Consider the following 17131-nt stretch of genomic DNA (forward strand, 5'->3'; position numbering starts at 1 on the left):
AATACTCAACGTAAAGGATCTTACGGTCCCCCTTTAAGGAGAATTGTGGCTAAAAACAAAATGATTTTGCTAGCTTATGTGATACAGGAATTTGAGAAAAGGGGAATTGAGGATAGCATTGTGAATAATTATTAGGGAAAGCTTGAGTAATAGGCGAGCTATCCAGTGGATAAGATTTGGGTAGTGAGAGAGGAAGGTTCTTTCAGATATGTAATCAAGAGTGCAGTATTGGAATTTAAGCATGTGAGGCCTAAGAATGGAGTTATCTGGGCTAGAAAGAGGAGATGGAGTTAGATGATGCAAAAGGTTCTATTTATTAGGCTAGATTCTAAACCGTGTTCTTTATTTAGCTCATTACTGCATCAAGCACATTGTTAACATTCCTCTGAGGGCTTACATCCTCCTGGATTCCTCTGTCCCCCCTTTTTTAAATCTTGGAAGACAGGCAAGCAAAGAAAAGGATTTTTAAGATGCTGTTGAGTTCTGTTACTTGCTACAGAATTTGCCTATGCAGTCTTCCTTTTAACTCTCAGAACCTAGTGAGAGGTGGGTATCTCTGATCAGGAAGCAGTCTTATAGAGATTACCTGACATAGGTTAAATAGCTTGTAAATAAATATGTACGGCAGGAAGAAAGTCTCATCTGAGTCTTTCTGGCTGTAAAGGTGGTGTTTTCCTAGCATGCTATGTTTCTCAAAGTGTGTGTGTGTGTTTTGGTCCACTTACTAAGAGTACAAGTGAGAATTGTGGAAGTGTTACTAGAATTGAATAGGACCTCTTTAGAGAGGCTTCCCAGACATATTTTCTATTTTAAAAATCCTATTTCCTCCAACACAAAGTATACTTCTATTGACTTCTAAGTTAATTTATTAATTCTGTCCACTTGAAGCCGTTTAAACTCTTGCTTAAAAATCCCAGGAGACGCTTCAAATCTTGCAAAATTATTTACTTCAAATTTCCTTCCTTTATAACTTCTAAAAATTTATTTTTTAAAAGTATTTATTTTTGAGAGAGAGCGTGCAAGCTGGGGAGGAGCGGGGGGGGGGGGGGGGTGGGGAGGAGAGAGAATCCCAAGCAGGCTCTTTGCACTGAGCGCAGAGCCAGATACGAGGCTTGAACCCACAAACTGCGAGATCGTGACGTGAGCTGAAATCAAGAGTTGGTCACTTCACCAAGTGAGCCACCCAGGTGCACCAAGACTTTTTTTTTTATAGATTGAATTACAGTTTTGAGTAATGCAAAATCTTAAACTATGTTTTAGCATCTCCTAGAATTCCTTAGTGATTTGGAAGCCCACTCAGGTGCAAATAGACTTTAAAATGATGGCACCACAAACTTTGAGTAGACTTAAGCAGTCGAATTATTTATGATAAAGTTAAAATTGTCAAATTTGGCAGGGATTTAATGTTTAACAACCATTATAAGTTAGTTTAGCTAAGAATGTTTTGTAACCAATTTAATCTCATAGGTTTATTAGAGTGTAGTTATGTCAAAAATCATGTTCCATAGGGATTATACTGAATTTGTTGTATGGTTAACTGATACTGTACTCTCCCTTAAGATTGTCAAATGAAAATTTATTTTCCATGCTTTATGGTACAGAACTGGTACCTCCAATGGAGTATTTGTCGATGTGATAAAGTGCATGGTATTTAGAAATATCTGTGTATCTATGTATTCCTAAATGTTTTTTTCTTTCATTTTTAAAAGTTTATTTCTGAGAGAGAACACAAGCAGGGGAGGTGCAGAGAGAGAGGGGGACAGGGGCTCAGAAGCAGGCTCTGCACCGATGCAGGACTCAAACCCAGGAACCATGAACGAGATCATGACCTTAGCTGAAGTTTGGTGCTCAACTGACTGAACCACCTAGGCACCCTGGTGTATTCCTAAGTATTAACAGCAGAGTCTTTGCTACCAAGTTATTTGGATCTTTTATAAATCTGTAAGGCAGAGTATTGATTGTCATTGAATTATCTATGAATTGGCTGTTTAGAGATTGTCCAAATTTCGTTTGGCTGATAATTTCAGCCATTCCTTGGATATTGTGTAAGTCCATCAGTTCTAAAAGAAGCATAATACCTGAACTTTGACATATATAATTTTTTTTAAGGTGTATTTATTAATTTTGAGAATCCCAATCAGGCTCTGTGCTGTCAGCTGTAAGCCTGACACAGAGTTGGAACCCATGAACCGTGAGATCATGATCTGAGTAGAAATCAAGAGTCAGATGCTTAGCTCACTGAGTCACCCAGGCACCCCACTATGTGTATCTTTTAAAAATAATGTCTGCTTTGACTTGACAGCCTTTTTTTTTTTTTTTTAATTTTAGTGTGGTTTCATTGGCTTTTCTTTTTCTTTTATATTGATACACTAGTGCTTCCTCCCCTCTTTTCACAACTTCTGTACTTAGACAGAAGGGCCATGTGAGCTGTTTATCGGTGAAATGTGAGCAGCACTTACGTGCGTAACTGTAGAGGCAGTGAAAATCCCTTTCCTGATTTTTTGTTTTTCCTTTTTCTGCTTTGACCAGGAATCCTCAACTATCAAAAGGCATAGTTCCTCACTAAAGAAACCTTGTGTGAAGTCTCTGAAATTTGGGGAGTAATTTTGTTCCCAAGCATAATCCTCCCCCCCAGGCTATTGATTCTTTAGAAAAGGTTTAAACCTGTTTACAGCCTCTTTTGTGTTTTCAAATTGAGATGCTAAGTAGATTTCATCCAGGCTACTCTGCTTTCTAGAATTCTAGGGGATTGTTTAAAATTTATATGCTAACTTTTCTGAAGATGAGTAAAATCATCCTTTGTTATCTTAAATATGTGCATGCCAAATGAAGGACATTTTACTTCTCTGGTAGCTTCAGAATATGAATGAATAAAGAGGCGTGATATTTCACCATTTCTGTGTAGACTGATTCTCTGGTGGAGTTCCTTCTCTTCATTCCTTTATTTCTAAACTGCATCTTTTTAAAATTAAGTGTGGAGATTTACATTAGAAATTTGTTTTAAGAGAGAGAGCTCGTGTGTGAGCGTGCAGCACATACTGGAACAAGCAGGGAAGAGGGGCAGAGGGAGGGAGGGAGGGAGGGAGGGAGAGAGAGAGAGAGAGAGAGAGAGAGAGAATATTTTAAGCATGCCCCACGCTCAGCATAGAGCCAGACTTGGGCTCCATTCCATGACCCCCAGGATCATGACCTGATTAGGATGCTCAACTGACTGAGCCACCCAGGTGCCTCCTAACTACTGAGGTTTGTTTAATTTGTTACATTAAGTTCTCTGGCGTTTATTTTAGGTCTTTTAGTTCTCTCCCTTTGGTCCTTAATTTAGCTATTCTTCCAATGTATTTGCTGAAGCAGGTCTGGGTTTTTGGTTTTTATTCACTTGGGTGTCCGTCCCCCCCCCCCCCCCCCCATGCAGACATCAGGTTTTTCTTTGCTGCTGTACTTCCTCCTTTTTGAGCCCAGAAGACGCAAATATATATATTTTTTACATATGGTGCAAGAGTCATTCATGTTCATACAGGGGTCTCTCCCCTCAGTGTTAATATCTCTGATAATCATAAGATGGGGACATTCCTAAAATTTAAGCTGTTGACACACTCCTAATAAGTTTACCTCTTTTTATCATCAAAGGATAAAATACTTTTTCGCAGCAGCTGGGAAAATGCTGCAGGATGTTTTGTTCTCTTCTTGCTGTTCTCTTCTAGTGCAAGTGGCTTTCCATGATGGTAAGTCTTTTCTGTGGTATTTATCCTTATTTTTAGATTTTTAAAAATAAGTGTCTGTAAGATAATAGTCATGTGATGAAAGAATATTCAAGGTAAGGGAAAGATAGTGGCATTTTATTGGAATGTACAGGTCTTACACTGTCATTTATAATTGTACAGTAGATTTACCTCTTTTGGTAGATGTACTATTATTGAATAGAATATTATTTAGCAAAAAGAACTATAGGGGCAGGTTAAGCGCCTGACTTGGCTCAGGTCTTGATCTCACGATTCACAGGTTTTTGAGCCCAGTGTTGGGCTCTCTGCTGTCAGCAGGGAGCCTGTTTCAGATTCTCTTTCCCACTTCTTTCTCTGCCCCTCCCCCGACCACGCGCATGCTTGCATGCTCGCTCTCTCTCAAAAATAAATAAACATTAAAATATTTTTATCTCAGGAAGTAATAACTTCTCTATTGATCAGTCCAGATATATGCATATAAAATATATTTTGATAGGTCCCAAACAGTTTCAAACAACCATTCCTGAGAACTAATAATTAGTCTAGAGAGAGAGGTTTACTGAGATGATTTTTATAATTACACCAATGTGAATTTTAGAGAGTTTTACAGTTTACAGAGGTACCTTTTTTTCCTGATCTTCCCCCATCCCCATTATAGTTCTGAGTCATCCCTAAGATAACTTTGCATTCTTTCCATGTGACATAGTGATTTGGGAAACTTGCCTTCATGCAGGCCAGCAGGAGCAGTAGAGGGACAGAGAGAGAGGGGGAGAGGTAGAGGGAATCTTAAGCAGGTTCCATGCCTAGCACGGACTAGGGGCCCAATCTTAGAACCCTTAGATCATGACCTGAGCCAGAATCAAGAGTCGGACCCTTAACCAGTTGAGCCACCCAGGTGCCCCTTTCCTTCCCTTTTTAAGGCTGAATAATATTTTATTGTATGTATATATTACATTTTGCTTATCCATTCATCCACTGATGGACACTTGGGTTGTTTCCATGTTTTAGCTATTGTGAATAATGCTGCTGTGAACATGTGTGTACAAATGTTTTCAAGACCCTGCTTTCAATTCTTTTTGGTATATTCCCAGAAGTAAAATTGTTGGGTTATATGGTAATTGTATTTAACAAGTTTTGTGGAAGGAAATGTTTTACTCTTTCACACAACAACTATACCATTTTTCATGCCCACCAACAGTGCAGGGTCTAATTCTCCACAGCCTCATCAGCACTTCTTTCCTGCGTTTTTGGTGGTAGCCATCCTTATCTTTTATTTTTTTTAATTTTTTTAAAAGCTTTTATTTAAATTCCAGTTACCATACAGTGTAATGTTAGTTTCAGGTGTACAATATAGTGATTTGACAGTTCCATACATCACCTGGTGCTCATCACAAGTGCACTCCTTAATCCTCATCACCTATGTAACCTGTCCCCCCAACCCCCACCTCCTTTCTGGTAACCATTGGTTTATTTTTTTAAATCTTTTAAATGTTTATTTTTTGAGACAGAGTGGGGGAGGGGCAGAGAGGCCAACAGAGGATCTGAAGCAGCCTCTGCTGACAACACAGAGCCCTATGCGGGGCTCAAACTCAAGAAACACAGGATCATGACCTGAGCTGAAGTCGGACGCTTAACCAACTTGAGCCACCCAGGCACCCCAAGTTTGTTTTCTATAGCTGAGAGTCTGTTTCTTGGTTTGCCTCTTCTTTTTTTTTACCCCCTTTGCTCTTTTGTTTCCTAAATTGCATATATGAGTGAAATCATATGGTATTTGTCTTCCTCTGACTGACTTCACTTAGCATAAATACTCTCTAGTGCCATCCATGTTGTTGGAAATGGGCAAGATTTCATTCCCTTTTTTTTTTTAACTTTTTTTTTTTTTTTTAAATTATTGGGAGACCATAAGCATGAGCATGGGAGTGGCAGAGAGAGGGGGAGACAAAGAATCTGAAGCAGGCTCCAGGCTAGGAGCTGTCAGCACAGAGCCCGACACGGGGCTTGAACTCCCAAACTACTAGATCATGACTGAGCTGAAGTCAGATGCTCAACTGACTGAGCCACCTAGGTGTCCCATGGATTTCATTCTTTTTTATGACTAATATAAACACACACACTTAGTTTCTTTGCCCCTCTCCCTCTCTCCCTCCCTTCCTCCCTCTCTCTCCCCCTCCCTCTCCCCCTCTCCCCCTCTCCCCCTCTCCCCCTCTCCCCCTCTCCCCCTCTCCCCCTCTCCCCCTCTCCCCCTCTCCCCCTCTCCCCCTCTCCCCCTCTCCCCTCTCCCCCTCTCCCCCTCCTCCCCCTTCTCCCCCTCTCCCCCTCTCCCCCTCTCCCCCTCTCCCCCTCTCCCCCCTCTCCCCCTCCCTGTTCATCAATCTATGGTTACTTGGGCTGTTTCCATAATTTGGCTAATGTAGATAATGCTGCTATAAACATAGGGGTGCATGTATCCCTTTGAGTTAATATTTTTATATTCTTTGGGTAAATACCTAGTAGTGTGATTATCTTTAAAAAATTTTTTTTAATGTTTATTTATTTTTGAGACAGTGCTAGAGACAGAGTGCAAGCGGCGGAGGGGCAGACAGAGGGAGACATAGAATTTGAAGTAGGCTTCAGGCTCTGAGCTGTCAGCACAGAGCCCGATGCAGGGCTTGAACTCACGAACTGTGGGATCATGACCTGAGCTGACGTTTAACCGACTGAGCTACCCAGGCGTCCCAGTGTGACTATTTTTTAAATAGATAAAGGACAGAGCTAGGATTTTTCTTTCACTGTCCTCTTAAATGCACCCTAGGAGCTCTTGACTGGGAAAAGTGGCATTTTTTTTTAACCGTCTTTTATAGATTGCATTGATGAGTTTATTTCCCACCCACCCTTGTTTTTTACACCAACCAGTCACTTTTCCATTTAAAACATGTTATAGTCCTACTCATTCTGTTTGTCTTCTCTTGATGATAAGTAGTGGAGCTTCTAGACCAGGTTCTCACAATATCCCTAAATGCTTTGACTCTTGTAATGTGCAATGGTGTTGGTTCTCCTTTGGTCATTTCGTGTACAGGATTCAATATAGGATCCCTGAAGATACCATAGTCTTGTTAGTTGGGAATATTATTTGAATGTATAGGCACTTTACCAAAGTGAGATAACATAAGACACTATACTAAATTTCCCTTTATATATTTAAAGAACAGACCTCAGATTTTCAGGATGATGATACCTTGGGTCTCAGGGACCTCTTTAGGGACAGGTATAAGTAAGTTTTCTACCAAATAATACTGCTGACAGATGATTACAGAATCTTTGGTCCTATCTAGAAGGAATCCTTAAAGATTTCATTTACCTCTGACATACTCAGTCAAGCCCACCAGAGCCTATTTCTGTCTTTTTATTTAATATAGCTTGTCTTACTGTCTTTATTCTTTCATCACATGTTTGTGTTCCTTTTGTGGCATTAGATACTATGCTCTTCTGGAAATACATAGATAAAAACACATTTCTTGACCTTTTAGGAAAGTAATTTTTTTAAAAATTACTTTTTAAGTGTTTATTTTTGAGAGAGTGTGAGCAGGAGAGGTGCAGAGGGCGGCGGGGACAGCGGATCCTAAGTGGGCTCTACACTGACAGGAGAGCCCGATGTGGGGCTGTGGGGCTCGAACTCATGAACTGTCAGGTCATGGCCTGAGCTGAAGTTGAAGTCTATGCTTAATCAGCTGAGCCACCCAGGCACCCCAGGAAGGGAATTTTCTAAATTATTGATTGACTGGGAGGTTATATTTGATGGGGAGAAAAACACTGATCTTCAGTACAGAGAAATGTGTACATGGATTGGGAAGCACAGGAAGGCTTTATAGAATGAGATGTTTGAGTTTGATTCAGAGTGAATAATTTCCTAGGCAAAGAAGAACAGTCATGGGCCAACTGATCGACCTTTACATAAAGCAAACCCAGTACCTCTCCAGAACCTTGAGTGACAGAACCTTTGTAAGGCAGTGTCTGATGCTATTATGGCCTTTTTCTTTTCTTGGGATGATTACTTTCAGTGTTCTTGGACTTAAGAATTTCTTGTTTCTATGAGCATTTAACTTGGAAAGTTCGTTGAATGTGGTGTTTGAGAGTTTAGGCACTTAAGTTAAATTGTCTGGTTTTGAATTAAAAAAAAAAATTTTTTTTTTTACATTTATTTATTTTTGATAGAGACAGAGCACAAGTGGGGGAGGGGCAGAGAGAGAAGGAGACCCAGAATCTTAAGCAGGCTCCAGGCTCTGAGCTGTCAGCACAGCCCGACACGGGGTTCTAACCCATGAACTGTGAGATCATTGACCTGAGCCCAAGTCAGTTGCTTTAAGTGACTAAGCCACCCAGGCGCCCCTGTTTTTGTGTTTTAAAGTCAGGATTATGTTTTGTAACCACTGGCAAGTATTTTTTCCGTTTTGGGAATAATTATGGTTATGACCCTGTATGCTTCAGTACAAGGTACATTAATTCTGTCAGCTAGTACAGTGCCTGCTCATTTTTCCATGACGGATGCTGAACAGTTTGCTTCTGTTCTGATCCTGGATCTCATTAGGAACTGTAGAATTAGGCATTGTGGTAATTTTTAGTCAGTTTAATAGGTGGAAACATGCCCCCTTGTAGATTTGTACTTTGTCTTTATAAGATTACAGGGCTATTGAATCTCAGCAGAAACTTGCTTTACCAGCTGTTGGGGACATCTTGGGATAATCATGTTTACTGGGACGTTGATGTAGAAATCTTAGTGGCATGGGAGTTATTCTGCTAGGCATGGGCATTAAGCTTTTTGGAGATAGTGTTCTGGAGGGTTAACTTGGTGGAAAAGGATGTGCTTTAAGCAAGAATAAGCCAAAGTTTAATGTATTAAGCTTGTGTCTCTTGTCACTGCATCCATTTATTGCATCTGTTCTTACTTCAATTAAAACAAACAAAAAAAAGACCGGGTTGGGGGGTGGGGAGGAAAAGACCAAAGGATCCCCATCCAGATGAATTCAAATGAATATTCAAATCTGAGGTAGTATGATTAAAGGAAAGTACAGCTCTGGAGTCTGATTGCCTGGGTTTATAATCTACTGACTTTGTGATTTTGATCAAGTTTAACTTCCCTGTTCTTCAATTTCCTTATAAAATGGGGATAATACTGCTACCTACTTCAAAGGTTTGTTGAGAAGATTAAATGCATTAATACCTGCAAAGCATTTGGAACAGTGCCTGGCATGAGGTGTTTTATTTGTGAATGGTTTATTGAATGAATATATTTACACAAATACTTCAAAGAGCAAAACTAAGAAATAAAGCTAAATTAAAGTCAGGGTGAAAAATAGGGAACTTCTTTTGGCAGGATAGTCCCATAACAAATACAGGCAAGCTGGTTTAAAGTAATTGCTGTCTAACTAGGCTATTACTACACAGTAAAGGGGAAATGGCCTGGAACCAAACAGGCTTTTTTTTTTTTTTTTAACTTTATAAATTATTATTACTATTTTTGAGAGAAAAAGGGCACAAATGATCGAGGGGCAGAGAGAGAGAGAGAGACAGACCGAAGCAGGGCTCGAGTTCACCCAAAGCAGAACTCGAACTCACGAACTGTGAGATCATGACCTGAGACAAAGTCAGATGCTTTTAACTGACTAAGCCACCCAGGTGCCCCCAAACAGGCATTTATTAGTATGTTTGATTACTGTGCCCTTTCTGTTGCTAGTATTCTAAATTTCAGTTTCTTTGATGATTTTCAGTCACCTATCTATTGTCCCCAAGCTACTTGGAAGTCTCCCAAATTTTGTCCAGAGTTTTTGTACCAAATTGCCTCTGCATCCACACGTAGTCTTTGACAGTGACACTCTATTCACTGGTTCATAAGTTTTGATCATACCTGCTGCAAACAGATTTGACAGCCATCCCCCATCCCAGAAGTGCTTAGATCACATTGAGAAAATAGTTATTGCAGAGGAGACTTTGTGAAATACTAGTTAAATTGAGCATTTTATGTGAATATAATTGCACTAATCCTGCTCATGGTGGTTTTGAAGGTGTGGCCAGTTTTGGATAAATCAGTTTTCACGTAAAGTTTTGGGGTACTTTATAGGTAGGATCATGTTTCTGTTGCTGGTGTTAAAAGGGTGAGGATGACACCAAGGTTTTCACGAGAGCTTCATTATAGTCATAATTTGCAAATTGGTACAAAGCGCTGGTTGTATAGAACACCTAGGGGTAGTAGGAAGTGCTTTTCTGACTCATGGCTACTACTCTCCCTTAATCTACTACCTTCAGGAATGGACAGATTCTGGAAGTTGAGGGGCTAAGAGGGAAGAGTTGGGGTCTTAAAAGTAAATAACATCTGCAACTCCATTATAAAAAGACAAGCCAATTAAAAGATTGGCAAAGCATCTGAATATTTTCCAGAGAAAGTACGCAGATGGCCAGTAAGCACATGAAAAGATGCTCAACATCATTAGCCATTAAAGAAATAAAAACCATGATGTGTACGACTTTGCCCACACTGAGGTAACTTTTTTTTTTAAAAGAAACTAACAAATATTGGTGAGAGTTTGGAGGAATTAGAATCTTCCTATATTGCCAGTAGGAATGTAAAAATAGTGCAGCCCCTGGGAAAAAGTTTGGCAGTTCCTTCAGAAAGTTACTATGATGTCCCTGCAGTTCCACTGCTAGGTAATATAGGCAAGAGACCTGAAAGCATACTTCTGTGAATATTCATAGCAGCGTTAGTCATGGTGGCCAAAAAGTGAAAATTCAACTCACATGTCCACTAACTGGTAAATGTATAAATAAAATGTGGTATATCCATATAGTTTGTGAACTATATTGTTAGGTGCTGCATTCTGGGTGAACCCTGAGACATGCTAACTGAAAGAAGCCAGTTACAAAGACAACATATTACAAGCATACTTGGAGATATTGTGGATTTAGTTCCAGGCTGCTGCAGTAAAGCGAACATCCCAATGAAGCGAATATCCTAATCAAGTCAGATGAATTTTTTGGTTTGCTAGTGCATATAAAAGTTATTTTTACAATATGCTGTAGTCCTTAAGTATGCAGTAGCATCATGTCAAAAAAAATTATATACCTTAGTTAAAAATACTTTATTGCTAAAAAATGCTGTGTCTGAACTTTCAGTGAGTCATCTTTTTGGTGCTGGAATGTCTTGCCTTGTTGATGGCTGCTAACGGATCAGGGTGGTGGTTGCTGAAGGTAGGGACGGTTGGGGCAGTGTCTTAAAAAAGACAACAGTGGGGCGCCTGGGTGGCTCAGTCGGTTAAGCGTCCGACTTCAGCTCAGGTCATGATCTCATAGTCTGTGAGTTCGAGCCCCGCGTTGGGCTCTGTGCTGACAGCTCAGAGCCTGGAGCCTGTTTCAGATTCTATGTCTCCCTCTCTCTGACCCTCCCCTGTTCATGCTCTGTCTCTCTCTGTCTCAAAAATAAACATTTAAAAAAAAAAAAAAAAAAAAGACAACAGTGAGGTTTTCTGCATTGATTGATTTCCTTTCAGGAGCAAGGGGTGCTGTTTGATAGCATTTTGCCCATGGTAGAATGTCTTTCAAAATTGGGAGTCAATGTCAAGCCTCTTAAATCCTGCTAATGCTTTATCAACTAAGTCTAAGTACTATTTTAAATGCTTTAATGTCATTTCAGAAGTCTTTTTTCCAATTAAAATTTTTTTCTTAAATTTACATCCAAGTTAGTTAGCATATAGTACAATACTGATTGCAGGAGTCAAATCCAGTGATTCATCCTCTTCATATAACATCGAGTGCTCATCCCAACAAGTGTCATGCTTAATGCCCCTTGCCCATTTAGCCCATACCCCCACCCACAACCCCTTCAGCAACCCTGTTTGTTCTCTATATTTAAGAGTATGTTATGTTTTGTTCCCCTCCCTGTTTTTATGGTTTTTTGCTTCCTTTCCATTATGTTCATCTGTTTTGTGTCTTAAATTCCAGATATGAGTGAAGTCCTATTTGTCTTTCTCTAATTTTGCTTAGCATGATACACTCTAGTTCCATACATATTGTTTGAAATGGCAAGGTTTCATTCTTTTTGATTGCTGAGTAATAATACTCCATTGTGTGTGTGTGTGTGTGTGTGTGTGTGTGTGTATTTCACATCTTTATCCATTCCTCTGTCGATGGACATTTGGGCTCTTTCCATACTTTGGCTGTTGTGGATAACACTGTTATAAACATTGGGGTGCATGTGCCCCTTTGAAACAGCATGCCTGTATCCTTTGGATAAATACGTAGTAGTGTAGTTGCTGGGTTGTAAGGTAGTTCTATTTTTAAATATTTTGAGGAAACTCCATACCGTTTTCCAGAGTGGCTGCACCAGTTTGCATCCCACTAACAGTGAAAAAGGGTGCTTTTTTTTTTTTCCACATCCTTGCCAACATCTTTTGTTGTCTGAGTTGTTAATTTGTAGCCATTCTGACAGGTGAGGTGGTATCTCATTGTGGTTTTGATTTGTATTTCCTTGATGATAAGTGATGTTGAGTATGTTTTCATGTGTCTGTTAGCCATCTGGATGTCTTCTTTGGGAGAAGTGTCTATTCATGTCTTTTGCCCATTTCTTCACTGGATTATTTGGTTTTTGGGTGTTGATTTTGATAAGTTCTTTATAGATTTTGGATTCATTTCAGCAGTCTTAACCAGAAGTAAATTCCATCTCAAAAAACCATTTTCTGGGGTGCCTGGGTGGCTCAGTCGGTTGAGTGTCCCAACTTTGGCTCAGGTCATGGTCTTGCAGTTCGTGTGTTTGAGCCCCGTATCAGGCTTGCGTTGGATTATCTGTCCCCCTCCCTGCCCTTCCTCCACTGACACTCTCGCAAAGATAAATGAACATTAAAAAAAATAAACCATTTTCTTTGCTCCATTCATAAGAAGCAACCTAACTCCCTTATTTGTCAGTTTTATCAGGAGATTGCAGCAGTTGAGATTGCAGCAGTTGAGTCAACCTTCAGGCCTACTTTGTTATTTTATTATTTTATTATTTTAGTTGATTTATTTATTTTGAGAGAGGGAGAGAGCGTGCATGCGAGGGAGGGGCAGAGAGAGAGAATCCCAAACAGGCTCTGTACTGTCAGTTCAGAGCCTGATGCGGGGCTTGATCTCACGAACTGTGAGATCATGACCTGAACAGAAATCAAGAGAAATGAAGAGTTGGGCCTTTAACTGACTGAGCCCCTCCCTGTCAATCCTGTCAAACAGGAGCCCCTGTTATGTTATTTATTTTTTTTATTGGCTCTTAGAGTTTACACACAGTGTTACATTAATTGCAGGTTTACAGCATTGATTGAGCAACTGTATGGATTATACAATGCTCACCACAAGTGTAGCTACTTCTGTCACTATACAGCATTATCACAACACCACTGACTGTATTCCCTGTGCTGTACCTTTCATCCCTCTGACTTATTCCATAACTGGAAGCCCATACCTCCCACTCTCTTTCACACTTTTGTCCATCCCCTACCTCCCTTTCCTCTGGCAGCTACCAGTTCTCTGTACTTAGGGGTCTGTTCCTGCTTTTTTGTTCTTTTATTTTGTTCTTTAGATTTCATATATAGGTGAAATACAGTATTTGTCTTTCTCTGTCTTATTTCACTTGGCAGAATATCTTCTGTGTCCGTCCATATTATTGCAAATGACAAGAGGTCATTCTTTTTCGTGGCTGAGTAGTATTCCATGGAATGTATGTGTACACACTATATCTTTATCCATTCATCTCTTGATCGACACTTAGATTGCTTCCATATCTTGGTTATTGTAAATAATACTGTGGTAAGTGGAGATGCATATATCTTTTCAAATTAGTGTTTTTATTTTCATTGAGTTAAATACTCAGTAGTGGAATTACTGGATCCTATGGTATTTCTATTTTTAATTTTTAAAAAATTTTTTATGTTTATTTTTTTATTTTTGAGAGAGAGAGACGGAGCATGAGTGGGAGAAGAGCAGAGAGAGAGAGAGACAGACAGACAGACACAGACAGACAGAACCCGAAGCAGGCTCCAGGCTCTGTCAGCAGAGCCCGACGTGGGGCTTGAACCCATGAACTGTGCGATCATGACCCGAGCTGAAGTTGTCCAGCTCAACCGACGGAGCCACCCAGGCGCCCCGTCTATTTTTAATTTTTTGAGGAATCTCCATACTGTTTTCTACAGTGGCTGCACGAATTTACATTCCCACCAGTAGTGCATTAGGGTTCCTTTCTGTCCACATGTTCACCAACACTTCTTATTTTTTGTCTTTTTGACAGTAGCCATTCTGACAGGTGATACCTCGTTTTGATTAAGTCCACTTTTTTTAAAGTTTATTTACGTAATGTCCACCCAACATGGGTCTTGAACTCATGATCCCAAGATCAAGAGTGGCATGCTGTACTGATTGAGCCAGCCAGGCACCCCTGAAATGTATTTCTTTTTTTTTTTTTTCTTTCTGAAATGTATTTGTTAATAATAGTGAAAGTTGAAATTATCCTTGATTCTTGGGATGCAGAATTGATATTGTGTTAGCAGGCATGTGAAAACCTTAATCTTGTCCATCTCCATCAGAGCTCTAGGGTGGCCAGGTCCATTGTCATTGAGCAGTAATATTTTGAAAAGGAATCTTTTTTCCTGAGCAGTAGGTCTCAATAGTAGGCTAAAAATAGTGAACTGTGTTGTAAACAGATGTGCTATCATTAGGCTTTTGTTCTCTTACACTGTACAGGCAGAGTAGATTTAGCGTAATTTTTTTGAAGATTATATTTTTAGTAATCTGTACAACCAGTGAGGGGCTTGAACTCAAACCCTGAGATCAAGAGTTGCATGCTGTACCGACTATGCTCGCCAGGCACCCAAATTTAGCATAATTCTTAAGGGCTGAGGATTTTCAGAATCGTCAGTGAATATTGGCTTCAACTTAAAATCACCAGCTGCTTTAGCCCTACCTAACATGAGAGTCACCCTATCCTTTGAAATTTTGAAACCAGGCATTGACTTCTCTTTAGCTGGGAAAATCTTAGATGGCATCTAATAATATAAAGCTGTTTTATCAACACTGAAAATCTGTTGAGTGTAGCCACCTTCATTAATTATGTTAGCTAGATCTGGATAACTTGTTGTAGCTTGTACCACAGCACTTGCTGCTTCACCTTGTTGTGGAGAGGACTTTCTTTCCTTAAACCTCATGAACGAACCTTTGCTGGCCTGACTTTTCTTCTGTAGTTTCTTCCCCTCTCTCAGCCTTCATATAATAGAAGAAAGTTAGGGCCTTGATCTGGATTAGGTTTTGGCTTAAGGGAATGTTGTGGCTAGTTTGATCTTCTATTCAGACCACTAAAACTTCTCTGTATCAGGGATAAGTCTTTTTTGCTTTCTTACTATTCATGTGTTAACTGGAGTAGTGCTTTTCATTTCAACTTCAAGAACTTTTCCTTTGTATTCACAGTTTGGCATATTGTTTGGCATAAGAGGCCTAGCTTTTGGCCTGCCTCAACTTTCACCATACCTTCCTTACTAAACTTAATCATTGCTAGCTTTTGATTTACAGTGAGAGTTGTGTGACTTCCTTTTACTTGAACACTTAGGGACCATTTTAGGGTTATTAACTGGCCTAATTTCAATATTGTAGTGTCTCAGAGAGTAGAGAGGCTTGAGGAGAGAGGGAGAGATAGTGGAGTGTGGGGTGACAGGACATGGTACTGAAGATGAATAGCAGGTTGGTGGGATAGAACACATCATTTATTGTTTGCCATTTTATATGGGTGCGGTTTGTGGTGCCCCAAAACAATTGTAACATCAAAGATCACTGATTATAGATCGCCATAACAAATGTAATAATAATGAAAAATCAGTTTGAAATATTACGAGAATTGTTGAAGTGTGACACAGAAACATGAACTGATGCTGTTGGAAATACGGTGCTGAGGACTTGCTTAGTACAAAGTGGCTACAAATCTTCAATTTGTAAACAATGCAGTTGTAAAACAAGGTATGCCTACATAACATGGTTGCATTTATATGGAATGTCCGGAATGGTAAATCCGTAGAGATGGAAAGGAGATTGGTGGTTACCTAGGGTTGAGAGAATTGGGGTATATGTGGGGAGTGATGGCTAATGGGTATGGAGTGTTTCTTTTTCAGGTGAGATGAAACTGTTCTAAAACTGATTGTGGTCATCGTTGCACCACTTTGTGAATATACTAAAAACCACTACATTGTGCATTTTATTTATTTTTAAAAGTTGTGTTTTTTAAAAATTTACATCCAAATTAGTTAGCATATAGTACAACAATGATTCCAGGAATAGATTCCTTAGTGCCCCTTACCCATTTTAGCCCATCCCTCCTCCCACACCCCCTCTAGTAACCCTCTGTTTGTTCTCCATATTTATGAGTCTCTTATGTTTTGTTCTCCTCCCTGTTTTTATATTTTTGTTTTCCTTCCCTTATGTTCATCTGTTTTGAAGATTAAAAGTCCTCATATGGGTGAAGTCATAATGATATTTGTCTTTCTCTGACTAATTTCACTTAGCCTAATACTTCCAGTTCCATCCACGTAGTTGCAGATGGTAAGATTTCATTCTTTTTGATTGCCAAGTAATACTCCATTGTGTGTATGTATACACACACACACACACCCCACATCTTCTTTATCCATTCATCCACTGATGGACATTTGGGCTCTTTCCATACTTTGGCTATTGTTGATGGTGCTGCTATAAACATTGGGGTGCCTGTGTCCCTTTGAAACAGCACACCTGTATTCCTTGGATAAATACCTAGTAGCGCAATTGCTGGGTCATAGGGTAGTTCTATTTTTAGTTTTTTGAGGCACCTTCATACTGTTTTCCAGAGTGGCTGCACCAGCTTGCATTCCCATACATTGTACATTTTAAATGAGTGAATCATATAGGTGAAGATCAATGAAGCTGTTGTTTAATAACACTGGGTAACTGCTGCTTCTGTAATTGTACCATAGTCTTTTGTGCATAGTTTGTGGCTTTCTAAAATGAAAGGAGTGATATACTTAATTGAATCGGATTGTAGACTATCACTGAGTCCTTTAATTCCATTTCCCTAGGGCCCTTGGGTGGCTCAGTTGGTTGAATGTTGGACTCTTGATTTTGGCTCAGGTTGTGATCAAGCTCTGCAACGGGCTCCATGCTGAGCCTTGATCCTGCTTGGGATTCTCTCTCTCCCCCTCTGCCTCTCTCCACTGTTCACGTTCTCCCTTTCTCTCAAAAATTTTTAAAAATCTATTTCCCTCTTCTTACTGTAAAAATATTGTTAAAATGTTGAAAATTTTAAAGCATAGAAAGTGAAGGAAATGCAAATTATCTGGAACAGTACTCAGACCTATCATTGTTAAATTTTTGGTGGTATTTTGTGTATAGTTTTTCCATATAGT

The 17131-nt window shown here is 39.6% G+C and overlaps 1 protein-coding gene across 3 annotated transcripts in view; it reads left to right on the forward strand.

Annotated features, from left to right (window-relative positions):
• The window catches only part of YWHAE (tyrosine 3-monooxygenase/tryptophan 5-monooxygenase activation protein epsilon), a 54705-nt gene that overhangs the window by 21646 nt on the left and 15928 nt on the right, over positions 1–17131 (forward strand). The window contains exon 2 of one of the 3 annotated variants that reach the window (XM_053893239.1): positions 3628–3722. The exons of the other annotated variants lie outside the window; for them this stretch is intronic. Coding sequence (XP_053749214.1) covers positions 3659–3722 — 64 coding nt within the window. The 5' untranslated portion in view covers positions 3628–3658. The remainder of the gene's footprint in view (positions 1–3627; positions 3723–17131) is intronic. 3 annotated transcript variants of the gene reach the window in all.

The sequence above is a fragment of the Panthera pardus genome, unplaced genomic scaffold (genome assembly GCF_024362965.1).
Source record: "Panthera pardus isolate Hobbes unplaced genomic scaffold, ASM2436296v1 HiC_scaffold_3, whole genome shotgun sequence".
Lineage (NCBI taxonomy): Eukaryota > Metazoa > Chordata > Mammalia > Carnivora > Felidae > Panthera > Panthera pardus.